The sequence below is a fragment of the Medicago sativa genome, chromosome 8 (assembly GCF_051527215.1).
Source record: "Medicago sativa cultivar Bolivia chromosome 8, Bolivia_mono, whole genome shotgun sequence".
Classification (NCBI taxonomy): domain Eukaryota; kingdom Viridiplantae; phylum Streptophyta; class Magnoliopsida; order Fabales; family Fabaceae; genus Medicago; species Medicago sativa.
The window spans coordinates 56524311-56552093 of record NC_140756.1 but is presented as its reverse complement, the minus strand read 5'-3'; the positions used below and the strand labels follow the sequence as shown (position 1 = coordinate 56552093).

The 27783-nt window shown below is 34.7% G+C and overlaps 1 protein-coding gene across 2 annotated transcripts; it reads right to left on the bottom strand.

Annotated features, from left to right (window-relative positions):
* Window positions 1-38: 38 nt before the first annotated feature.
* LOC146899755 (phospholipid-transporting ATPase 3-like) lies at window positions 39-27438 on the bottom strand. 2 transcript variants are annotated; one of them, XM_085732622.1, is made up of 27 exons: window positions 27122-27438; window positions 24599-24664; window positions 24385-24446; window positions 22972-23053; window positions 22446-22556; window positions 20674-20751; window positions 20468-20564; window positions 17992-18098; window positions 17688-17753; window positions 16320-16441; window positions 15666-15756; window positions 15500-15577; window positions 15293-15409; window positions 11510-11656; window positions 11324-11428; window positions 9516-9661; window positions 6719-6820; window positions 6573-6636; window positions 6270-6482; window positions 3350-3515; window positions 3154-3233; window positions 2827-3066; window positions 2386-2607; window positions 2125-2292; window positions 1649-2011; window positions 1450-1556; window positions 39-620 (listed from the first exon to the last, which is right to left on the bottom strand). In XM_085732622.1, exons 1-27 carry the CDS (start codon window positions 27299-27301, stop codon window positions 314-316), a joined length of 3687 nt encoding a protein of 1228 aa, XP_085588748.1. In that variant the 5' UTR covers window positions 27302-27438; the 3' UTR covers window positions 39-313. The 2 variants fall into 2 exon arrangements, with proteins under 2 accessions (XP_085588748.1, XP_085588749.1); XM_085732623.1 differs by having other exon boundaries at window positions 24385-24441.
* Window positions 27439-27783: the final 345 nt, after the last annotated feature.

Below are 27783 nucleotides of genomic sequence, written 5' to 3'. Positions count from 1 at the left end.
TGCAAATAATAAATAGTAAATCCAATACAAATAGGAAGTACTGAACTCCTCGGATCAACTTTAAAATAAATTCTCAAAAGTTTTACACTATATTTCCCAAAAATGACTATGAATTACTAAATGACGTGAGATGTACATCTGAGAATCCTGGAAACCTGCTCTAATTCCCTCAAAAAGATAAAAACAAAACACAATTATGTTACATGAAAATGACCAAATATTTAATATGTTACATTCTAATTTTACAGAATTCCTATGGCTGGCTCTCAATGGAAAACCAAAACTATGTAATGTACAATCATCTCACTACAAATTACATTTGCTGCTCAGTCTTGGGCCGTGATTTCATGCTAGCTCGTCTAGCAACATCCCATGCCTTTGGTGGAGCATATGCACCAAGCTGTGCAGCGAAAAAGGACTCGTAACCAGGTGAATCGAAAGCAAATCCGGTGTGCTTTGATAACTCTCGTGGGAGTTGAGATATGGCATAGCTCCTTGCCTCAGTTGGCGTAAGGTGGTTCCCTATCTCCAGCAGCTGTGCCCTACCAGTGCTATCAATCTCATGTCTATGTATTTCTTGAACAATCTGATAATCATAGGGGAAGAACCATCTTTGAACCCTGTAACCAGATGAAGCAAAATGAGTATAAAAGTCAGTGTGCTCCTATAAACAGGTGGTGAGAATCTAAACAGATATCACAGTCTAAATGTTTATAGTGGACAACAGCAACAACATTTACACCTTTCACTAGGTAAGAAAAGCTACATCAATTAATTGATGCCGTGATACTGTCATATATCAAGTCTAAAGATAAATCAGTTGGCTAATAATCTCGTTTAATAGTTTGTTCCATGGTCTTTATCTTTCTCTACCACCAACTAACTATTAGACTATAATCTATCTAGTCACCCTCCTAATTGGCAGTTCAATGTTGAACCAACAATTATAGTTGAGCGATAAAAAAAATTCTTCAGGTTTGAATGGTATATACGAGGCATCCCGTCAGTATAAACCATAACATGAACCCTATCTGTTACAACCACACATTAAAATAACACAAGATTGTCACTAAAATTAAGTATACACCTGTCCATTAAGAGTTTTACCTTGGTGCAAAACGTGCTAAGCACTGTGAGAGATAAAATTGCAGCAAATACTTTTATCAAATACAGTAAAAGATAAATAAAAAAAATTAAAAAAAAATTGTATCTTGAAACTGAAGAACCTTTTCTTGACAGCTTGACATCCAGAACAAGAGCCAACTGTGATATTTAAATAAAAACTGGCATCGTTTGAATGTGAATATAAAATTGTCAAAGCATAAGTTTTTTATCTGAATATATTGAATTTTAGGTTCTGTAACTAAACTCACGCAGCACCATCAGCATACCGCCAACATCAATATCCCACAGACAAAAATATAAGAATCCTCCAAATCTGAACCTTACCCTTGATAAACAAAGTCGCAGAAAAGCGCAGCAACGGGAACAAGTAGTAGTGTTATGTAGAAATATACGGTACTCATCAAGACATATATGACAAAATAAACATTCTCCTGCAGACAATTGAAAAACAACTTGTGAGAAAGTGCCGAGGATTATTTTTCAACACACCTCACATGCATAAAAAGATAAGGTGGGAATTCACCTGTCGATCATAAGGAGTGGTGATCCCTGAATATATAAAAATAAAAATGAACCAAGCTAATATGCTTCCACCAACACTAATGTAGTGCCATCTTGTGATTGAATTACAAATCATAAGTAATCTCAAGTTGACGGTTACTACAACGCAAGTGAATGCCATTGTACTGACATCCCAGAGTCCAAATGTCTTGCCATCTGAGTTTTTTGCACTTAAATTTGTAGTACTCACAAAATAGAAGAATATTAGCGACTGGTATACAGAAAAAAAGGCCCATATAGCCACGACTTTCCATTTGAAGAAAACATTTCTTATTCCTTCCATGTATAATTCAGGATACTTCTTGGATAGAGATGCACTAACATCCTGGTAAAGGCACAAGTAACGAATCAAAAGATATTATCCATGAAGAAAGTGTATAGTAAAAAGTGAAGCACAATGCAATCTGAAATCAGAAATTGTTGGAGAGAATATGCTACCTTGTCAAATAATCCAACCATGATCACAGGCAATGCCGTGAAAATAACATTATATAAAGACTGAAACCAATCATCATAGAACCTTTGACCAGAAAACCCAGTTTGAAAAGTAAACCAAAACTGAGTAAGAGTAAATGTGAGATTCTTGTAAAAGAAGTATATCACCACCTGCAATAAGTGAACAACATCTTTTCAAGTGTATAATAAATAAAATGCTATGCAAGTCCACACAATCTTAACTAGTTTATAAAAACATGTCACCTTGCATATTCGCAAATATGACCAGCGGCCGTGAACAAGAAGCAAATCTTCAAGGTAACGGAATTGTGCAATGGCAAAATCACTAGCCATCACAGCTTGCATTCCCTCCATTCCACTTATGCCAACACCAACATGAGCAGCTTGAATCATGCTTACATCATTGGCTCCATCACCAATACTAAGGGTTATTTTCTTGGCACCTTTCTTCACCATACTTGTGACCTGTAAGCAGAAATAATAAATGGATATTGGCCAAAATCTCATAAGACAAATAGAACCAAATCCTACAAGGCAGTTACTTCCAACACTCCTACCTTGACCACAAATTGAATCAAAGTTAGATATCTTGAAAATTGGAACATCAAATATACCAATAAACAAGAAAAACTGTAAAAGGCAACAAATCGATAACAAGTTATTGACATAATGCATGAGTTTTACCTGTGCTTTTTGTAAGGGAGAAACCCGGCAGCAAACAACCGCATGACAATTCAAACTAAGATTGAGCAACATCACCCTTAAAGTTGGATCCAATGCATACATTAGACACTTTCCATCAATTACTAGTGCTAATTTTGGTCCAGATACAGTGTGAAAATAGCTTTGTGCTTCCTCGAGGCATTTCTTCAGCTGTCTTTTCACTTCTTCTTTAATAAATCGTGCAATTTCCACTTGGTCACCCTAAATATTTACAGAACAGTATAACTTTCATATTAAAATACACTAAAAAAATGAGCAAAACATTGAATAAAAAAAAATACAGCTTACCCTGTCTTCAACTTCTCTAATTGCATCAGTTTCTGAACTGATAACGAATTGCTTCATTTCATTGTTTATCAAATTGCATGCTGCAGAAAGAGGTGGTGGAAAAATTATTTAAAATGAAAGCTCAACTTTTGGGGAAAAAAAGATGTCATCATAATTAAAGAATTAAAAAAGCAGCCCAAAATTCAAATTGACTCACCATAGGCTATGTTTATTGCTGTTTCAATCTTGTCCCCTGTCAGAACCCAAATTTTAATACCAGCTCTTTGAAGAGTCTCTATGCATGCTGGTACTCCCTCTTGAAGCTTGTCTTCTATTGCAGTGCTACCAATTAAAATGAGATCATTTTCTATGAGTTCTGCCACCTGTATTATTTCTAAAGGCATCAGTAAATGCAAAATTATTTATATTAGTATTTTTACAAAGAAGCTTGAACGTTAAGCACTCAAGTTTGTTTCTGATAACTTGAGATATATACACATTTGTTAATTTATCACATAAAAAATATTCTAGTTTCATACAAAGTATGATTGGAAATGTGTGTTGGAAGATATGATACTGTCTAGCTTCATCGGAAGGAAATAATCAAATCACAATCCAAGCATGCAAATTCTGTCGAAAACGATAATAACAGATGACCGTGTCCAAACTTATGACACAATGATAGTGAATGGAGCCTCTACCACCAGAACGGCCACCACTACTACAATTGCCGCGGCTACTTCTACCAGAAAACATAAGGTAAATTAAAAGGAGCGGACCAAGAGGACCTAGATCTAGCTGGTGGTGCCACATTAGACTGAGGTGAGTTGGATGAAGCTTGATTTGAGGAAAGTAATGGTCAAATTAACAGGGACACTTGTGAAACATTTCAAAGCGAACTCCATGTTCCAAAATAAGGCTTCAATCGTTTTAAGGTTGTCAAACTCGAGTTAAATCTTAAACTCTTACAAGTTTACGATTCTAAATCACAAAGACGAGTTAAATCACATGCAAACTCTCTTTTTGATAAACTCTTTTGAGTTTAAGTAAACTCTGATAAAATCGGCTAACTCTCAATTTTACTAGAAGTTTATGATTTTACAATTCTACATTTTTTTTTGAAAGCTTATATTGAAACCACCAAAATTATACAAGATGTACAAGATGGGGCAAGGAGGAAAAAGAAAATACAAAGGGCCTGACTAGCAGTAACCCCATATCAGGAACCAAAAAACAGCCAAGCAGCCAACACAAACGGCCCTGCTGCAAAAACAGAAGCAGCAGCTACTGCTGTTATCAAAAAACAAAAAAGTCCCAACTAACCTCTAAAACTGCCCCAGCTATCTTAACAAACACTCTTTGGGGTTCCAGCTCCACTCGTAAAAGAGGCAAGGAGGACTTTTTAATCTAGATAAAGCCCTCAGCCAAGAGACTACCTTTATAGCCTCTACAATTTCCTCCGGTATTTTGGTAAGATTATTAAAAATCCTGTCATTACACGCTTTCCAAATCACCCATACCGACGCATGCCACGCCAACCAATAACCTTTACGAAGTCTCTTCTTCCCAATCTCTCCACTCCAACATTCAAAGTGTTGGAACAAGGTTTGTGGTGTAATGAAATTGATCTCTAACCAACCACCCACCATTGACCACACTTTGAAAGTGAAATTGCAATGGAGGAAGAGATGTGAAGATGTTTCTCCCTCTTCATCACAAAACACACCTTTCCGATACTTCCTGGGGTAGAATTCTCCGTCTAGCAAGATTTACCTGTGTTGGAATACGGTCGAGGAGTAGTTGATAATAAATGTAAAATTTTGCTCAATATTATTTGATATTTGGTTTAGTTATTTATGTCTGGTACTATATATTGTTTTTAAAATGTAAACTTACGATTCTAGTGTTGTTGTGAGGGATAACTATCATCAATATAAGTTGTTTGTATTTCTACAATTTCATTTATGTATTTTACAATTTCTTTTTGGTCTAATAAAATAAACCTATTTAATGGTAGTATATTATCTATATATGGAATATATAGGTTATTTTAATATTCGGTAAACTTTGACGAGTTTTCAAGCCAAATTTATTTAGGCTCCACGAGTTTACCTAACTCTTGAGTTTGACAACCTAATATTCAAACTACAGAGGTTAACGGTTGATACAAGAGTGACAACATATTCATGTTCTTCAGGTAATCCTTCAAGAATTACATCAAGTTGTGCCTGTAGAAAAAGTGGATCACCACGAACATCAAAATGAGCATCAACAATGAACTCTGCCACTGTGCAGTATTTTCAGAGAGGTGTTACGAAGCTCTGTTTGCAGTTGCCAAGCTTTGGCTCAAGTTTGAGAAAGGAAATAATTGTGTATCTTCAGCCAAAGTTCCCATGAATTTGTGCAACCAATCTCATGATCTGTGAAGCAGACACGTCTAGGAATAAAGAATGAAGACAATTCTAGATTACGCACAGATTTTGAAATCGCCAAGACTGTAATTCTACTTGATATTTTATACCAATAAGGTGAAGAAAGTTACTATCGTTTTCAGATATAGTACTTCGAAGAAACTGAAGACATAGTAAGATGTATTTTTAACTTCTATCATGATTATCTAATTCTTAATTTTTAATATTATAATTTAATGTTTTGTAATTATCCAAGTTGCAATTGCAAGGTATGTTGATTTGATTGTTACTAAAAAAGCTCTAAATTTACTGAGCAAGCATAGAGCTAAATTCCTTTTATTAGTATCAAAAGTTACACCTGTAGGTGGTAAAAATTGTCGAATCATGTATTAATCCCAGTTTGAGAGTTTTGCTATTGAATTTGAGTTTGAATTGTAAAGCTGTTCTACAGGAACTGGGTTCCAAAGGTAAGTGTAAAGTTCAAATTCATCAGAACAGCACAGCTGCTGCTTTTCTAATCTTGGCTTTCAGAATCCAATGAAGTAAGAATTGGACGGAAAAAAGTAAACAAGCCACCTAAATGGACAAACTACTACAGAAAAACTATCGTCAAAAGAATAATTTCTAGTGGAAATTAACTACTTTTCAACACAAATAATTCCAAAAATATAAACAAATTGATGCTGATTATGCACAGAAAAACTTCCATGTTATGATAAATTGTACCTCGTCTAACTTCTTTTCACGATCATGTAGAGTAGACTTGGCCTGGATAAACTTCTCATTCCAGCTTTCGTAAACATTTGGATGCAATTCTCTGTAAGCCAGGCATAATGTACGTAGTCCAGATGATCCAAATTGCTCCAAGTACTCCCTGGTGATTTTCTTCATATCGTTGTTAGAATCAGCCAGTCTCTCATAGATTACAGTATCAGCACCCTGTGAAAAGAAAGTTCTTCAGAAAATGTCATCCTAGCCAAACCCAATGGCAACTTGTAATTGTGTGGTTAAACCTCAAGAAACTATTACCTTACAGTATAGTACAAGCCTTCCATCTGGATAACGACATACAACTGACTGGCGCTTCCTTGTACTATAAACGGAGCAAAGATACAAGTATTGTCAGAAGAAAAAGTTAAGACCCTAAAACAATGTCCCGGTTGGAGGGATCATACCTATTGAATTCAAGCACATTGAGAATCTCATAGGGTATATCTTGAACTTTTCCCATCTTCTCAACATGAGATTCTCGAACATATATCATTGTAGGTGTGCGCCTGAAAAAATCTTTCAGATTAGCATCAACTCAAAGAAGAAATATCAAAATCTAGCAGCTCTATTGCTGAAGAACTATTAAATGAAAAGATTAAACCTCATTCTTGATAAAAAAATTGTTATAACAAAATGAAGGCCTACAAGGTCAAACTAAAATCAGGAATCTGATATCCTCTCAAGGAGCGTCATAAACAGGCTGCCTGTGCTCCTGAACCAGTACTTGCTCTAACTATTACCCTCCGTGGATGATACTCCTTGTGGCCAACACAAGCTCAGGAATAAGCTCCTCCTTGCACCCACTGCCTTTGTGAACTGATAAACGTGGAAAATGGTTGTGTGCAAGCTTTATCCGGAAACTTGAGTTAAAAAGCAATTGAACATGCTAGCGGGTACGGTTAGTATTGTCAATCCCGGATAGCAGAATGTATACAACCGACCCCAAAATGTTGACTTTGTGAGGATCAGTCATCTGTGCAAGAGGCACTTATGGATGAAAACTGGGTTCAACCTATGGATGAGGAGATAAAAATGCATAAAAGAAATGGAACTTAGAAGTTTGTTGAGAGGCCAAGAGAAAAGAAACTAGTTGGTTGCAGGTGGATCAATACGCCCATGCATAAATCAAACGGCACTCTTGATCAATACAAGACAAGACTAATGGACTGAAATATAACCAAACAATATGATAAACTGAAATGGAATTAATGACAAACTCAGAGGATGAATACTCTATACAAAAGATGAATAAATCAGTAAAGTAATGAACAATGTGGAGATGAATTGACCTTTAATTGGAAATTCAATGTTTAAACTTGGTTGAGGATTTGGATTCATAAGCACTAGTCCCAGTTGGTATTGAAGTTCTATTGGGAGTCTCACATTGCTCAGGCTCTTGGGCTGTTGGAGATGTATGAATGTGTGCGGTAACCCACATCCTTTAAGCTAGCTTTTGAGATCCAAGCCCATTTGAGATGGTATCAGAGCCTATCCTAGGTCTGTTGTTGGACTTCCCGCGTCGTCCACACTTCAGGCTCACTGGGACTCGAATGTGAGACTTCCCACATCGTCCACACTTCAGGCTCACTGGGGCTCGAGCGTGAGGGGGTGGGTGTGTTGAAAATTCCGCCTTCAGTTGCGGTCCACCCCTAGCCGCCTAATTGTGACATTTTGGTAGCCTTCATTGCAGCATCCAACACCTTCGTTGTGTTGGGTGTGAAGGGGTGGATTCAGTCACACATTGCCAAGAGATATGACCTATGTATTCTAGTGTTTTTTATAAAGGTAACGCAACCCTCACCTTACAAGCCGGTTGAGGTTGAATTGCCCAACCCAACAATTCTAAGAAAAATATAAACGACACTCTCAGTGAGAAGAAGAGAGAGCCCCCAACTGAGATGAGGATCAGCTCCCATATCTTATATCGTTTTTTGGGATTAATTTCCATATATCTTTCTTATTATTATCTGTTTCCTGATTTCTCAATTTATTTAGGATTGAATATATATATTAAAATTTAAACAGGGATAAGTGCTTAGTCTTTTGTATCAAGTCAATATCAAACTACTATTAAGATAGTATCAATAATATTCAAAGATATCATCAATGTCAAGTCATTATTCCTCTAAGTGGTCATGCTACTTCTCTACTTGATGATGTAGTCATTCAGTGACAAAAGTTTACTTGGCTGCTAAAAGAGAAACCTGGAATAAACAAGATTTTGATATACGGTACCCAACAAATTATGTTGGGTTTCCTGATCTAACAATTTTCATTCAGTACTAAGAAACCAAAAGCCAGAAAGACCTAGAGGTTCAGTTTTTCTCTATGATTCTCTTCCTATTGGTTCTCTTATAACTTGGGTTGGCCTAGCTCAACCCTACAAAACCGGCTTGTGGAATGAGGAGTGTCCACCACATATGCACACATTTTCAGGCCATATTTCATCCAAAGTGGGACTTCTCAACATCACCCTCAAGCCCATAACTGAACAGTTGGAATGCAATCCGAGTGGCCCAGTAGCGGATGGCCCAAAAGATCTTTGATAGACTCTGATACCATCTTAGAATTTGGGTTGTGCGGTTAGGCCTAACTCAACCCTACAAAACCTGCTTGTAAGGTGAGGAATTTCCACCACTCATGAGCACAATTTCAGGCCATATCTCATCCAACGTGGGACTCTAAACATGCTCAATTCACAATAAAGCGTGAACAGAACCTTGAGTTCTAGTTAAGAAAGTCAGTCAGTCAGTAAATGGGTATAACCAGATTGCATTTCATGCAATGTCTCATCTGACACACAAGAACTTGATGTCACAAATCACTAAACTTTGCTGACAGTTCTACGCAACCACCACTCTAGGATAAAAATGCAGATATCTACAGTCCAATGGTAATTTATAATTATAAATGTATAAAAGACACAAGACAGGATTACAAAGAACATATATAATTTATATAACAGATTGAGACTGAACATTTGGACAAAGGATCTCCATCCTCTTAAAAGGAGGAAACCGCCAATGAGTTTGCAGGTGTAGCTAAATTGGCACCAGCCCAAGTTCTCAATAATTGGTTGTAATGTTAATGTTGGAGGTTCAATCCTTAATCATCCACACTTTCTCCCCTCTCCACTACTTAGGTGCTCGCATTGTTTACCAGGAAAATTAGAAACATAATCAAGAAGTTTGAACTTTGAACCTGTAGAAGAAGAAACCAAAGTGCTTTGCAGCAATAACCAAAGCAGCCTCATCAGGTGATGCAGCTTGATATTTGATCTTTTCAGGGGACTTCTCATCACCTTCTGGAAGTACAGTATGGCATATAGCAAGGCATCTGAAGAATTCCTACACATATATATAAAAAAAAGGGATATTACTATATTGTATAAAATATTTATTAACATAATAAAACCACGGCACCAAATTGCACCTTTTAAATTAATGGTATCGGCATAACATAATGAAAGCAGCTTATGCGCTTAACCACATATAATACTTACCAAAAGAGCAACACGATTAAACAATGTGAATAAACATTTTCTGAATTGTGCTAAATGTTTTGAAAATTAGGCACAAAAGTAAAGGACCTAATTATTACCTAGGAGCATAGTTTTAAAACTCGGCTCGGTCATCGACTCGGCAGGGGTACTGGGTCCATGGGTTAATGGTCGAACCACTGAGTCATTGGTTGAACCGCATGACTGAACCGGATTAAACCGAATAACTCGGTTAGATGACTCGGTCTTAGATTAATTTTTTTATAAGTATTTAACTAGATTAAATCGGATTGAACCGATGACTCGGCCACTTAAAAACTAAAAAACTGACATGTAATATGTGTATTAGTATTTGTATAGCTACATTTTTTTAAAGAGTATAGTTATAATTGTTGACATGAAATAAATTTTGCTTTGCATAATAGGTAGATTTTCTATATAAAAAAAACAGAAGATGTATTATTATTAGAATATGTTTTTGAAGGAATATTATTATTATTATTATTATTATTATTATTATTATTATTATTATTATTATTATATTATATGTTAGTGGCACGTGAATTACAAAGAAAAAGAAGATGCATGTGCGCTAGATTAATAAAAGCAAATGGGCTTTTGCTGACCCGAAAACAACATGAGAAGATTAGGTCTTGCAGTGCTGCCGCCGTTCCTCTCTTCTTTCCATCTCCATCTCACATACTTATTACTCATTTTTTAAATTTCTAACCCATCTCACCACCTCTTTAATATTTTGGATTGAGTTTCTTCCATTAAATATCTGATGTTATCAAACAAATTCACATAACTGCTTCAGATCTACAGTTGCACTGCATACCGTCTTCATTGGTTCACTTTCTTCTATTTTTCAGTTTTTTTTTTTTTTTAAATCAAGACTGATGCATTGACCCGGTCCGGTTTACCAAACCGGCCGAGTCACCGATTTTGGCCGGTTTTGGCCGAGTCACACCGGTTCTTACCAGTTTAAATGCATGTCCGATCCATCATGTAGCTCGAACCGGCCACACCACCGGTTCACGGTCGGACCGGTTCGACCGGCCGGTCCGGTCCGAGTTTTAAAACTATGCCTAGGAGGCACATATACAACACAGACATACATAGAAAATGATACAGATACAAGGATTTAAATTATAGAACATATAGCACAACACAAATTGAATAAAATCATATACATTTATAAGAAAATTACAGACTTTATATGGAACTCGTGACAGATGGTTTGAGTTGAGTTTGAGTTGAGAAATCTTGTATAATTTCTAGGATAAATGTGAACCAATAACTTAAGTATGACATGCAACCAGCAAGCACAGATTTAAGCCGGTTGATTTTCCATTAAAACTTAGAAAATATATATCAAGAAAAGTAGATGGATGTATATAAAAACCTTTTTACTCAACAAGAATCAAACTTACAAACCAAAAACTCAAGACCAGGTTGAAAGATAAATCAAACTGCTACTACTAATTCAAAGTAAAGCAAAATTATTTACTTTGCATGCATCGGGATTGGGCTCATTCCTCCAAGCTCCTCTCATAAGCCTGGCATCTTCAAAATTGAAACCCCTCTCTTGCACAGCATTGGGCGATCTATTTTCCTGTAGAGCAATAATAAGACATAATTGTGCAATTTCAAAATTGGTCATCTACTTCCTTACAAACCACAACAAGAGTACTACCTCAATTTTCATGCCATTGCGCTCTGCTAGTCCCCTCTCGATTTCGGTCACACCATTTCCATAGACCTCTGCTCCAATCGAACATTTGAAGAACTCCATTAAGTTTCTTGTTAGAGTCCCAGTTTTGTCGGAGAAAATATACTCCACCTAATAAATCAGTAATATTGTATTAACAAGGAAATGTGAAAATAAAAATATACAGCAACTGCGAAACAATTTATATTTTCATTTTTCAATCATACATGGACCGAAAATGTATTTATCATCTTTCAGATACTACTTCATATTTTATCAATTTATAATTTCAAGCAATAAACGAAATGCGCGAGGAGAACAAAGGAAAATGCCTCTTAAAGTTTGTAGGATTTCAGATTAAGAGAGAGACAAGTAACAAAGACTTTGAATTAAAAAGTCACTTGAAAATATTCTGGCAAAACCAGTGACACGAGAATGCCAAAAAAAAAAAGGCAACACAGTAATGGAGAATGGAGACCGAAAGAAACCACTTTACAGGCAAGAGCATCTGAACACATCAGTGAGAGCTTTAAAATGCACCAGAAAGATAACAGGGCAAGGATGACATGGTGGATGACATCAGGAGATTTTGAACACAGAAGGGAATGATGACAGGGCAAAGAATAACTTCAGAACATACTAGAGGGGTGACATGGCTGATGAGAGCTTTAAAATGCACCAGAAAGATAATGCAGCAGAGGGTAACAGGGCAAGGATGACATGGTGGATGACATCAGGAGAGATTTTGAACACATAGGGGAAGGATGACAGGGCAAAGAATAACTTCAGAACATACTAGAGGGGTGACATGGCGGATGAGAGCTTTAAAATGCACCAGAAAGATAACGCAGCAGAGGGTAGATTTAGACCACACCAGAAAGATGACATAACAAAAGAGAACTTCAAAGCAAGCCGAAAAATGACATGACAATGAAAGCTACGGATCAGGTAAAAAGGATAACAGGGCAGACAAGAGAATGTCAACACATTGGAAGGGTGGCACAACAGAGGAGAGATTCTGAACAGGTTAGAAGGATGAACCATTCCTAACACCAACAAAGAGAAAACTTGGATGAGAGAAATTTGGAATGTGCGTAAGAACAGGATAACATAGTTTCAAATTTAATCGGTTCCATACTTTGGAGAACTAGATATAGCCAAAATCGCGACCAAATGTGTTACGCTCTAATACCATGTTAAAGTTCTAGGATTGTAGATACAGAGGGAAAAGAATAAAGACTTTGAATTATCATTATGTGTTGACATAACAGGTGATTTATTGATGCAAAAAAAAACTAAGCACTAGCCTTATTTATACTAATGCAAGACTCAAATTCCTAATTCTATAGGGAAAAAATCATAATAATAAGTTATATGGAACTAATCTTAAGAGATACTCTAAAATAAAATAAAAAACTATATTTTGAGATAATTTAAGATATTCTAACATAATATCAAAAATATCATAATGTACTTTCATATCTTCTAACAGCCTCGGTCCTTGGGACAGCAGAAGAATTACAAATTCACAATTATCTAACTGCCTAAGTTAGGAATTTAGTACAACTAATAGAAAAAGGATACTGCTTATTTTTTTTTTTTTGAAGAGGCTAAAATGAAAGGATACTGCTTATTAATAGAAATATATCAAAAGCTCCTTGCAACAATTTTGATCTAGAAAAAGATGTCCCATATCCAAAAGGTGAAAAGGAGAACTTTTAGATAGAAGCAAAAAAAAACCAGGGAAATAGTCTTCTTGATTACAAGACCAACCACTTTTTGATCAATTCGGTTTAAAGTTGGTTGGCCTGTTCATAAAAGATATTTGAGTAGGATATTCTCCAAAGTAGAGAAGGTAAATGGTGGAAAACAAACTTCAGAAACAAGCCACTAAGGTGAATTATGGGAGTGCAAAAGAAACAAGGGAAAACAATACTTCTTTAGCTATGAAAATAAACAAGTAATGAGATGGATTGGATGAAGGCATTTTGAAAGGATTATTTCACACAGTGGGAACCTGGCCGAGACGTACTCATTCACAGTACTAAACCACTTTTATTATAGGTTTCTTAAAAGGTCATTGTTATTATTTTAGAAACCTTTCTTTATATTGATTTCTTTTATTTCTTTTATGTTTGCCTTTAAATCTCCACCAAGAATAATTAATTATTGGCTTTAATATGTGTTTAGTCCCTGCAAATAGGGGTCGTTTAAAAATTGGTCCTTGTATTCGTTAATCCTGGCATTTTGCCCTCCCAAAATTTAATCATTTAAAATTTCGTCCCTCATCCCAATTAATCACTGCCACGTCACTGATTAGCAAAAGATGATGTGAACTGACAAAAATACCCCTAAGACTTCTGCCAAAAGTGAAATGACCAAAATGCCCCCAAACTCTTTCTTCAATCCACAAACACAATCCAACAATTCATCTTCATTCATCTCCAATCTGAAATTCAATTCATCTACCAATCATCAAACACTGTAACAGCACCGCCACCATATAACCACACACTCAAATTCATTTCTTTTCATTTCGTACATTTTTATTTATATCATCACACTTTTCCTTTTTCCTCTCTTTCTTATATATATAAATACCATTGCTACATTTCTCATGTCACTATTTGATACATGAAATTCTCATTGTTTTCTTTCCTTCCACATGCTCGATCACATTCCTCCTCTTTGTTATTGCCGTCACGTTCTCTGGTTCTGTTTCAGCAGTTTCTCTTTTCGGATTTAATGATTTTGGAAGAGTTGGGTTAAGGGTTTTCTTGCTAGTGCTATTTATGGGTTTCATTATGTTTTGGAAGAGTTGAGGTTTTGATTATGAATTTTTCTTGTACTAAAATCTCAAGGTGTCAATGGCTCATCCTTTAGAATTGTAAAAAGGATTCGGAGGGGTTTTGATTATGAATTTTGGAACAATTAATAGCTTCTTGAGTTTGTTCCAGGAAGATGCTTTGGATTTCAGATTGAAGCTTTAGATTTCAGAAGCTTTCACGGTGGTATGTGTTTGACAAAGATTTGAGATTATTGAAGATTTTTGGTTTTAGATGCTTTGTCTCAGGAAAGGAAGGGTGCCTTGCTTCTATGGAGGATGTTTTTGAAAACGTGTGTGTATGCCTTCCTCCAGCGAAATCCATCGTCAAGGCCGGCAAAGGAGCTTAACTGTGTTTTCCAAATCGGAGACGGAATTCGCACCACCGTTACAAGCTCCGTTCAAGATGTTTTCCGATGCCTGCATCCAGATCCGTCTGGTTTGGGTTCGAATTCCAAAATCGGGGTTTCCCTCGAGATCATTGCTATGGATAGATCTGGTTCTCATGCGAGCATTGTTGTTGTTTCCACCGTGTATGGTCGAGTTTCAAGAGCTTAACTGTGTTTTCCACCGTGAAGGGAGAAGAGTATGAAGAAGGAAGAAGAAGGTAATGGTGAGGAGCCGTAGAAGAGAAGAGAAGAGGAAAAGAAAATGATAGCAGGGGTATTTTTGTCATTTCGCACAACTCTTATAGAAGAGGGGTATTTTCGTCACTTCATGCCATATTTTGCTGAGTTAATGATCCACGTCAGCTAATCAGTGATGTGGCAGTGATTAACTAGGATGAGGGATGAAATTTTAAATGATTAAATTTTGGGAGGGCAAAATGCTAGGATTAACGAATACAGGGACCAATTTTTAAACGACCCCTATTTGCAGGGACTAAACACATAAAAGCCTTAATTATTTTATGCCAACAACCAAAACATGTGGTAGTTACTTACCTGTCCAAGTTCTTCATTCAGATTTGAGGTTCTGGCCAATGCCGGTGTATTGCTTTCTTTGTGGTACATGCCCAAATCCTTGTTGATAAATTGAGTTGATTGAATAAATTTTATCATCTGATACAATAACCCAAATAAATAACGTTTTCTTATTACAAAAACATGGAACTTTTGGAGTATATAAATTCAAATGACTGAGATACAAACCTCTATAGACACATAAAGTGAGATTGGGATGATTGTTGAATACAGTGTGATAAGGGTAAACATAGTTAGAATAAAAACCTGACAACAGAAGACTTTAGCGATTAAGTTAAGAGGAAAAGAATGAAAGGAGGTGGCTATTTATCTTGACAGAGCAAGTACACGTTACCAGAAATCTGTTTCCTGGATTGAACTGTGCCGAGCCCTCCTCTGATGAGTCAAGATGCAAGTAAAAGTATTTTTTGTTCACGAAAATAGCACTGAAATTCACGATTCCAACAATATCATTCAAAATTATATACCACTATATAAGGGACTACCTCATTTGGTCAAAATATCAACTTTTTCAAATAAACCATCATCGATAACTAGATTAAAATATAAAAAACACACATTCCCCAGCTTCCCAGTCTGTAATTACAATTTTTTGGACTAAAATTTAGTTCTAATAACAGACTCGTTGTTGTTGTTGTTGTTGTTGTTGTTGTTGTTGTTGTTGTTATTATTATTATTATTATTATTATTATTATTATTTTTTATAAAACTTTCAACACTGCAATTACTACTTTTATGAATTTAATACTTATTATAGATGAATAATCATTAACTATAATTAAATCTCAACAAAAAATAGAGTTTCACGTTGTGGACATGCCATGTAGGGTCCATCAAAATAATGGTGTTGATATTACAGTAATAAAAACAATAAATCTAATTCAGATTTCAGACAACAAATTCCAGCCCTTCCTAATACTGCCTAAACATATATAGCATCCATGAACATTATTAGAAGTGGTCCAGAAACTCTATTTAACTCACATACCTGCCTATGGCTCCAATAAAGCACATCATAAAGAGTGTTGCAAAAAGAGCAAGTATGAGCTTGTCAAGTTTCCTCTCCAATGTACTTCTTTTGGAAGGAACATTCATTGAATTCATCATCACCTGCAATGTCATTCAGAACGCATGTAATACACTTGAACAATTACAGAAGGAAAACGTGCAGCTACAACAAAGTGAAATATCAAAAGACATATCCTAAAAATGCAAAAACAGACCAAGTTATTTCGCCTATCACATTCAACACCAACCAATTATTAAGAAACATAAGTTTAGTAAAATACACTATAACTAGTGGTGATATCATAGGTAGGGTGTATTTGGTTTATTTTCTGTGAAATGATGAAAGATCCGTTAACATTTAAAGAACAAAAAACTGCCGCAACAGGATGAAAATATAAAATACCTAGAGAGAGTAAAATATAAACCAAGCTAATCTAGATTTGCAAAAGAATAGAGACGATCAATAATGCAATCAACGTATTCAACAACAAAAGTTTAATGGAGAACAAATTTTGAAAATAAAACTTGTGAGCAATGATGCCCTTTTTAAGGAGGGTGCCACCTTGTTTCATTTTGTTCCTTTTATCATTATTTTGTGAAGGGAACGAATGGGAAAAAAAGGCAAATTCATCGTTTCCTAAACAACTTTGAATACAGGAAATTCAACAAAAATTGTTTTTTACATTTATCGGGGAAAATTATATCAACTCAAAAAAAATAAGAGTAATCAAATACGCCCTTTGTTTCTATTTACATAGACAAAGAAATGAATGCATATCCATCAAAGTTCAACAAACAGAACTGACTTTCCCTTGTTTTCTTTTTTCATCATCCCTGCACCTGACGGGGGTCCATATATGCTTGATAACAAAACAAAATCACATGATATACCAATGATGATTATAATTTACACTTCCTCCGGAAGGATTTATAAGCCAAAAATAGCTATATATCTTTGAATGAAATGAAAGCAAAAGTTAACACTTTTTAGCCTGTTTAATGATATTATCTCTAAAATGACCTTCACTTAATTTAACTTTAGTTTCCAGTGAACCAATTTAATCTTGAAAGGAAATTTAGGTTATGCAAACAATTGTTTAATTGATCTAGAGTGATTCATTAGTATAATTATCATTCTTAAAATGTGTGATTAAGCCAATTTTTGCTTATAAATCATTCCAGATGAAGTAATAGCATAACAAGTCCAAAACAACAGAACTATGTCACAAGTAACATTTCAACAACAATACATTACTAGTATTATTAATAACTATTTTTTACTAGATGCAGACCAAGGGCTAGAAAATTGCGGAAGTAGTAATATTAGACGTCATTTACAACAACATACCTTTGTTTCTTGTCCTGTAAAAATAACAACACCAACAATATACTCTGTATTTCTGAGACTGCATCCCTGAAAACCAGAGATTCAATAAATTAATGTCTGCTCAATTCATAAATTAAGTAAACAAAACATAAGCATCTATCGATGGTAGTACCACCATATACAAAGTTAAAAACAAACTCGACAAAGAAAAAACACTCACTCACTCTGTCAAATGCAGCAATTATGGCTAGCTTATACAATACAACAACAACAACAAAACACAAACAGCATTGAGAAAGGAAAAAAAAAAAAAAACACAGCATACTCGCAAAAGAATTTGGTTTGGACTGAGGGGAAGTGTTTGCTTTTGAATCAAAAGATTTCCAGTAAATGTATACAGGGAATTGTTTGGTTGCTCACACTGAATTTCACCTGAAAATAGCAAGAAGACAGCTTGTCAGAACTTATAATAGATAGATTATCATTGGAATTGACTATCATCAACCTGATAATAAATGAGTAGGCTTAATACATGCTTTGGTCCCTTAACTTATTTTCGGATTTCATTTTGGTCCCTTAACTTTAAACTGTCTCAATTTGGTCCCTTAAATCTTACACCGTTTACTATTATGGTCCTCTCCGTTAGTTTTTTTGTAAAAACTGTTGACCTTTGCCACATGTCAGTTTTGATTGGTGATCAATGGTTGTATTTGAAAAGCACACACTAGTCTACAATACACTTGCAACATATGATAAATTGAACAACCTTTCTTCTTTCATCTTCTTCTTCTCTCATCTTCATCAATTTTCAATTAACCCAGGGAAGAAAAAAACTTGAAGAAATCTAGAAAACAAAAAACATAATTTTTTTTTCTCCTTAACATTGCTACCAGACACAGAATGATCATCATTTCCGTATCATTCATTCTTCAATCATCAAGACTCATTGTTCCTCAACAACAACAACAATAACAACCTAGAATCATCATCTTAATTCTCATTCTTATTCATTCATTATACAATCATCAATTCTCATTCTTATTCATTCAACAACAACAACAACACGGAGGAACAGATTCAACCCTGTTTTGCAGAACAATACCTTTTTTTTTCGGAACAGATTCACAACAATACCAAACAAAATATTCAAGAATAAAACTGAAAGAATCGAATAAATCTGATTGCATTCTGAAGTAACGCTTCCTTTGCAGAAAAAAAAAAACAATTTTTTAATCAACAATAACACTGAAAGAATTGAATAAATAACTTCTAGATTACAATAAAAAATTATCCCAGTATCAATTCACATTAACACCCACAACAAGAATTCCAGAATTTTTTTGCCAAGAATAACAAACACCCACGGAACAAACAAGAATTAGAAAGAGTAGAAACACCTTAGATCTAAAATTTCTTGTGGGTTTATGTGGTAAAAACTCCAAATCAGTGATCTAATTCGCAGTTCAAATGGGCAAAGGATGGGGAAAAGAGGCAAACTGCAGCATGAACATGAGAGGGACGAAGCATCTTTTGAAGATTGGGTTTGGAGATGTTTCTTTGTTTCCTAGATTTGGTTGAATACAAGCATAATGATGATGAAGAGAAGATAAAATTGTTTTTGATTTTGGGTTTGAGACGTGAAAAACATGAAGGTAGGGAGATTGAGTTGAGTTAAGAAGATAGTTGTGTTTTATTAGTTGTGATGAACATGTTTTAATTAGTTGATTTTGGGTTTGAGACGTGAAAAAATGATGAACATTCGTTGGTGTGAAGAAGAAGATGAAGAGGGAGTTATCATATGTTGCGAGTCCACAGCATGCCATGTGTGCTTTTCAAATCCAACCATTGATCACCAATCAAAACTGACATGTGGCAAAGGTTAACAGTTTTTACAAAAAAACTAACGGAGAGGACCATAATGGTAAACGGTGTAAGATTTAAGGGACCAAATTGAGACAGTTTAAAGTTAAGGGACCAAAATGAAATTCGAAAATAAGTTAAGGGACCAAAACATGTATTAAGCCTAAATGAGTATTACATAAAATTCAGAGTAATGTGTCGTAAAGAAAATTAAAAAGGCAATCATTTTGAAGAGCCGTACAAACTTTCAATTACAGCAAACCGCAATTTAGAAATTTCCATACAAAAATACTAGAAATTTAAGAACAATTAATGAGACAAGTAAATCATTTAATATTTTATGAGCAAAAAATTACTAGTAGTTTAGTCGTAGTGAATCCCAAAAGTGAACATTATGTCCAATCGGAGGATCTATATATCTAATGATAAATGACAACCAATTACACATTTACACAATTTTATATTACTTTTACCCAACCTGAATTAACAGCTGATCCGACGCTTAACAATGGTGAATGTAAACACAGTATGTGTCTCCACAAGTAATTATAACATATGTACAAGATACTAATACTACTATACTATTTTACCAGCTAAATTCCCATACAATGAGGAAGCCATATGAAAGATACTATACATTTCTGTAATCACATTGTTTTTAAGTTGGAATCAGAATTGTATCTCGAAGAAATAAGGCACGTAGCCAATCCATAGAAACTAACATACACAGAAGAATGATTAAATTAATTTCCTGTACTCATTTCTCAGACAGATAAGCCAAAACTATGATCATGTCACAAAAAATCCTTTTACTAAAAATGTTTAAAACAAAAATGCATTAAATGATAAAAGGTTTGAAGGTGTATGTATCCTAGGACTTGGACAGAAAATAAATAATCGTAATAAGGGGTATCATAAATATTAATCATTAAAATACAAACCTTTAAACTCGGATGCCTTCTCCGGAGTCAGGTAATCCCAGGTTTTTTCCAATGCTTTCCTAATCTTCAAATTGGTCTCCCCGTCCAAATTAGCAGTCTGTCACCCAAACCCAACAATAATGAATCGCAAATACTGATAAAGAACATCAAGAAACACTCGTACTAGATTGAAACATATTAACAAACAAATACATAAATAAATAAACCTCAGTGTAGCAGACACCATCTACATTTGTACTAGCCAAGAAAAGCAAATCTGCAGGAAAGAATCCATCCTGCTTAACCTACAACAAAATCACTTTTTTCACAATCCCAAAGATACGTATGTGCCTCTACAAGATAATATTTTATTTTTATCTTATTTAGTCCTGTTTTCTTAAGTCTGGAAAATCAGTGAAGAACGAAGCAGTATTATTTAGTCCTGTTTGCTTTTACACTGTGCTTGATTGGCGAGAAATAGAGGCATGAGAAGTATCGAAGAGAGAAAGAGGAAGGAGATGCCACACTTCTGATTAGGAGACGGAAGAAATAGGGGAGAGAGACCAATTTGGTGTGGGTCCCACGCTTTATCTCTTCTCCACAAAACTGCGAAGAAAGACAATAGAAACGGTGCTTTTCATTGTTTTCCCTTTTTTGCCCTCACTTTCTTGATCAACAAAAATGAGTGGCAAAAACCACCATTACAGTTGAGGAAGTGGAGGCCTATGTGGAGAAGTGGGTATCATTCATTTTATTTTGTATTTATTAATTATATATCTGGAGGTGGAGAAGGGGAATGGAGAACTAGGAGTTGAATTCTTTTAGCAGAATCTTTAATAAGAGAATAGAAAACACATGAATTAAAAAAAATATAAAATTGATGTGGAGGAATGAAAGAACAAATAGTGCATTGAATATGATGGTAAGTGAATCGCTGAAAGCTGTGATAAATGATAATTATGGTTTTTTTTTAAAGACGTGATAATTATGGGTTGAATACTTGAATTGCTTAGAAATAAAAATTAAAAAAAAAAATTAGGGGTTGAATTGGTCGTAAGCCTGATGGTGGAGTGAAACTGCATCAATGGATTTATTTTAAAAAAACAAGGGTATTTTGGTACTATAAAAAATAATTAACACTTCTTTCTTCTCTATTTCTTTCATCTTTCTCTTATACCAAACAATACATAAAATCTACTCTATTTCTCATTTTTTTTTCTCTCTTCTCATACTCTCTTAGCAACTTCTCTCTTCACAATCTCTCTTCCAAACCAAACACACCCTTAATCTCAAGACACTTGGTAGAATTAATTACAGGTATATTTAACAAGAGAGTTGCTATTTTTCGCGAACGTAAATTTCACGAAGGCATCACAAATTCATTGCAGCCGTTAGATGCTCCTTTCACGGAATACATGGGTGGTTGGATGTAAATTAGAGCCTTTGTTACAGTATATGTGATGTCATCATGGGAAAGTATTCACTACATGCAGCATTTCCCATTTAGAAAATAATTATAAATGTAACTAGTAACTTGAAATGAGGCTTATATTTAGGGACAAGTTTCATTTCGAAAGGGGCTTTCTATTTAGGGATAGAGTTAGTAAATGTAAATAAACAAATAAAATTATTTATATGTACAATATAGTATAAATTACTTAAATAAATTACTTCGTATAAATTATTTAAAGTGTAACGAAATTTAGGTCATCGCACTTTCTGCAATTCTGCTTTAGCGGATTTGGATTCAGCCACTGCACACCACTATCCGAGAATAACAACATAGGATGTAAGAGGACAATAACATATTATGAACATATGTTGTGAGGACTGCAGCCCGCAATGACATTATAACCAACCAACATCTTATGATAGTTAATATGCATAGGATCAATGACCATTATAATACTCTTCCACTGAGGTTGTAAGTTTTAGTTCGTAACATAGGCAAGACAAAATTAAATATAGCACAGAAACATATAGCATACTGCACACTCACCTTGATAATATCTCCGACCTGCAACTTTTTCCAAGGTATAGACACCCACTTTTGATCTTGTAAAACATCTATCGTATTATTGTTTATGGACATGTCATTTTGAAAACGCTTCTGTTGTAAGAAATTTAAAAGGGGAAAACATTAATAGGAGGGGCACAGTGAAATCCACGGGAATAAATCAATTTATAAGAAAGCGTCAATAATTTGAAATAACAAAGTCGTCAAGATATCTAAATAAACATTTATCCAGTCATGCATGCATGAATACATAAATGCATAAAATCATTCATTGCATATATGGAAGTCATAATCACATTATGAAACAAAATAAGCATAATCTTTCACAAATATGGAAGCATTTAGTGTGATAAAATGCTTCTTCTTATATACATATTAATTCAAAAGATGAAATTTCTTATAAAAATGTCTATCCAAAAGATGAAATCTGAATCCCCTACTCCTAAAAACTTAAGTAAAACATACCAAAAAGAAAGCAATGTGCAGAGAGAGTAAAGAAAATTCTTACCCAGTCCTCAAAAGCTTCCTTAATAAGAGAAACGAGAAGCACCAGAGATAGAGGAAGCACATTAGTTATTGGAGAGACAGGACTACAACATCAGAAAGTATATAATTAGACTCTAAAAGCTTTCAAGATGGTGAAAGGATTCAACATATGAAAAGTATATACTACTGATAATGATGTTTACACTGATTAATTAAAGCATGGAAAAAGTATGATGCCAGATCCAAGAAAAACATGGTAAATGATACTGTGGCAGTTTGATTAGAAGTTGATTGCAATAATAATGATATTCAAGTAATTACATCGAGAATGAACTAGTTTGAATTGTTGAAGTCGGGGGGTTAAATAAGAAAAAAAAAAACAAAGACAAAGAATGAAGAATGAAGACTTTGAATTCTAACAATGGTTTGATTAAAACTAAGCACTAAAGCTAAATTATACTAATATATCACAGTCAAAAAGACCTAATCTTAATGAAAAGAGGAAACCAATCATGATATATATAACGAAAATGAAAAACTGATCCTAAGAAACAATCGAAGATATTATGAAATATGAATTACTCTAAGATACAACCCAAATATTGAGATATTTCTCAGATATTACAATCAGAATTCTATTGAGTAGGCCTCTATTAAGGCAAGGCAGTCAAGTCAGTTAAACTGAATTTAGTTGGTTAACCAATTTTGAGGTGACGCTATCCTCAGCTCCTGTAGCGGCCAGGGATCGCTCCACAGGCGTGCTTTTTTATGCCACAGTAGCTCCCTATTTTTTTACATTGGACCAAACAGAGTTTTATATTGAGAGTATTTCAATAAAATACAACTTCAACTCTTACTACTATATTAACCAGCATTCTAGAGGAGACATGCAGTGAACGTCAAAATATTGAAAAGAAAAAACTCTATCGGTCTCTAGCATAATGTTAAACCAAATACAGTCTTGTACTAAACTTTTACTAAACTTATAGAATCAGACCTCAAACAAGTCTTATGTCACCATGCCTTATCTTATCATGCACAGCAAGTAGGCCCCTAATTTCATAGAATCAAAAGTACTGTTTTCAGCTTCATAATAGCCAGTATTAGCTACCAATTAACCCTTAAACCCACCCTGTGATCCCATGGGTTCTAAATCACCCTAACTATCAGATAACCTAATATAAATATCCAATTCAAGCATGCATCTGTAGTACATCTTATCCATACAAATAATAAGTATTAAAATCAAAATGTGTCTAATTACACGATATATATTATCATCCAACCTAATAGAAGAAAGCAGTAAGCCTAAGCAAAAAAATTGGTGAAAAAATAAGACGGTGTTGTGTGCCCTCAGTGGGTCTCATGAATCACAATTAAGCTAGTATATTGCAAAATAATCCTTGAAATAAAATACTTTCTAGCATTTACATACCTAATTGGGGTGGTTGACAAAATTGAGATTGTAAGAAAGTAGAGATTAGCCACCCGTCTGAACTGCAGGACAAACAGGAATTTATATCATCGGAAAAAACATAAAAAACACTGATAATGTGGCAAGGATAGACCCCATCATTTGAAAAAGAGCATGATTTATCGTAAATAAACAGTACAAATGTAGACAAAATCAAAAGCTTAGAGTATCTTACCTGTTCAAATAATCCTTTTGGCAGAAAGGTGAAAAAGTTGTATTTTGTAGTCGATATTGAATTTCCCTGAAATAATGGATATTAACTAATCAAATTCAATATAATTACAAGATATAGGCATGTGAAATACATAATATAATCCCAGACATAAAAAAATTCACTACTTCTGGAAGCCAGAACTATCAACTTGTGAAACAAGGTTGCCAAAGGGATTCGGAAGGTATCCAAAGAGAAACTAGGAAAATCAAGACGCTTTTGACCAGGAGGTAAAAAGAATATTGATGGTGGGAAGAAACCATAAAACATAAGGTTAAATAAGATAGTAGTGTAGTAAATAAGCTTAAAATCAGGAAAATATAAGGTACTAAGCAAAACACTAGGAAGCACTGAGAAATGTGAGAGTTAGAATAATGATGGGTTATACCAATTTAATGACCAAAGCTGGGAAATGTAGTATCTACAGGTTCACTGAAGGTAGAGAGAGAAAGATAAGAAACTTGAGCTAAGTGAAATGTGTTACGGATTAAGAAGGAAAAGTTTGTTCATAAGACAGGATATCAAAAAAATGTGAAAGTTGTTATCATGAGCAGGTAATTAATAAAGGACGTGAGTTTTAACTGATCGAATATTAGCCCGAGAGTAAGAAATAAAGAGAGAACAAGGAAAAACTATGGAGCCAAACCATTAATTTTGATTTATTTGGTTGGTCTTTAGACATGATTAATGACCAACCAAATAAATCCAATTTATTCTTAGTGGTTTGACCCCATAGTTTTTTCTTGTTTTCTCTTTATTTCTTACTCTTGGACTAATATTCGATCTATTAAAAGAGACTCAAGTTACTGAAAAACCACTCGGTTAATGCATGGGAGGACAACAATGGAAGCAACATACTTACTACGACGTGTGATGGAGCGGTATCAACTGGATCAAAAGGACTTGCACTTGGTTTTAATTGATTTGGAGAAGGCATATGATAGAGTGTCTAAAAAAATTGTGAAAGCCCTAGACAAGTGTTAGGGTTGCCAATATTTGAGCTATCAAGGATATATATGAGGGAGTCTAGACAAGTGTGGGGGCACAAGGTGGAGACACCGAAGATTTTCCCATAACAAAAGGATTGCACCAAGGTTTAACACTAATCCCTTATCTTTTCACCAAGGATTGCACCAAGATTTTCTCATACTTACGGAACACATCCAAGAGCAAGCACCAAGATGCATGCTTTTTTAAATGATATCGTCCTACTTGGAGATTGAAGACTTGGAGACAAGCCTTAGAAACACATGGCTTTCACGTGAGTAGAAGCAAGAGAAGCAAGACAGAGTATATAGAATGTAATTTTAGCAAGAGGCGAAGCATTTCTAGCTTAGAGGTGAAAGTTGGATCATCATCATATCATACCACAAGTTACACGGTTTAAATATATTGGATCTATAGTAATAGTACAAAAAGACGAATAAATAGAAGGAGATGTAAACCATCGAATCCAAAATGGGTAGTTGAAATGGAAGTGCCTCAAGTGTTTTATATGATGCGAAAGTACCGCTCAAGTTAAAGGGAAGATTTTACCAAAAGGACCGGCGATGTTGTACAGGAAAAAGTGTTGAGTGGTAAAGAATCAGCATGAACATAAGTTAAGCGTATCAGAGATGAGGATGTGTGGTAATACAAGACGGGATAGAATTAGAAACGACAACATTAGAGAGTTGGGGTAGCACCTATAGTAGAAAAGATGGTAGAAACTAGACTTGCGTGAGATTTTGGCATGTGAGAGAAGACATGTGAATTTTGAAGTAAGGAGACTAGATCATATGTAGGAAAGTCAAATCAGTAGAGGTAGAGGAAGACCTAGAAAAACTAAAAGAGAAACTATTAAGAAGGATTTAGAATGCAACTTCAATATTTTGGGGTAGCATTTCTCTTATATTTTTTCTAGATCTACCCCTACCTCTAGTGATCTGAATCTCTTCCATCTGATCTACTCTCCTTACTACAAAATTCACAGGTCCAATAGAAAGAACAGATTAGATTATTTAGAGTTTACATTCCAAGTTCAAAATATCTACACGCAGTTGGCATTTTGAAGATCAATCATAACACTTAATCCACAGACATATCAACTAACTATCTTTAATCTTCAGTATGACTAAATATCAATTTAATCAATAAACTAATCACTAAATCTGCTTTTAAGAATCGATAAACTTACTAAAACACTAAAATATCTTCAACCTTAGTTCAAATTCAAAATATCAACACAGAGAAGATCAATCACAACACCACGCAACTTGCTTAATTCACACACATATCAACTCAACCTGAATCTTTAATCTATTAATTAATCAATAATATATAAAATATTTAACTTAAAAACCAATCTAATCAATAAACTAACAACTAAACCTTTTTTTGGTAGTGTTAACAACTAAACCTTTACTAACTAAAACACTAAAATCACCTCAACGGAACAACATGAATTAACAGCGAAATGAAAATTAAGAAGCAATGAGTGAAACGAACCTTGAATCGAACAGGAAAATTAGCTTCACGATCGTTACAGAAAATAGTGCGATAAGAAGGAGCCTGAGGTTGAACACGTCCGAGTCGAACCGATTGAGAAGGAACTCGATGGCTGATCGTGGAACTCGTTCGAGTAGAAGAACGAGACGATGATTGAATCCCATCCCATCCCTTCATCATTTCTTCAATTTCAATTTTTCATGCGATCGATCGATCGATGAGATCAATTCGTTTTTTTTCGATGAGATCAATTCGTTCAACAAAAATCTCAGGCTTTGATTGGTGTTCTTCGTTTCAACGTTGAACGTGAAAAAACTGAGATTTTCAACTTCAACCCCCTAATTTCTTATTTCCCATTTTTGTCCTTGTCTTTCTATTTTCGTGTTTTCAATTTTTTTTTCCTTTTTCGAAAACCGCGTTCGTGTTATTAGTAATTAATTAACAACGCTAAATTCCCTCCGTCTACGTGTTATGGTAAGATTATAGATTCGGTCGTTAGTGCGCCGTTGATAGGTCCTCCACCCACTTCAATAAAAAACTAAAAATTAAATTGTATACAAAATGAATTTATCCTCCGATATTATGAGTTTTTATTACTAGGAGTAAAATTGTATTTTCACGTTATGGCTGTGTTTGGTAACAAAAAAGCTAGCTTATAGCTT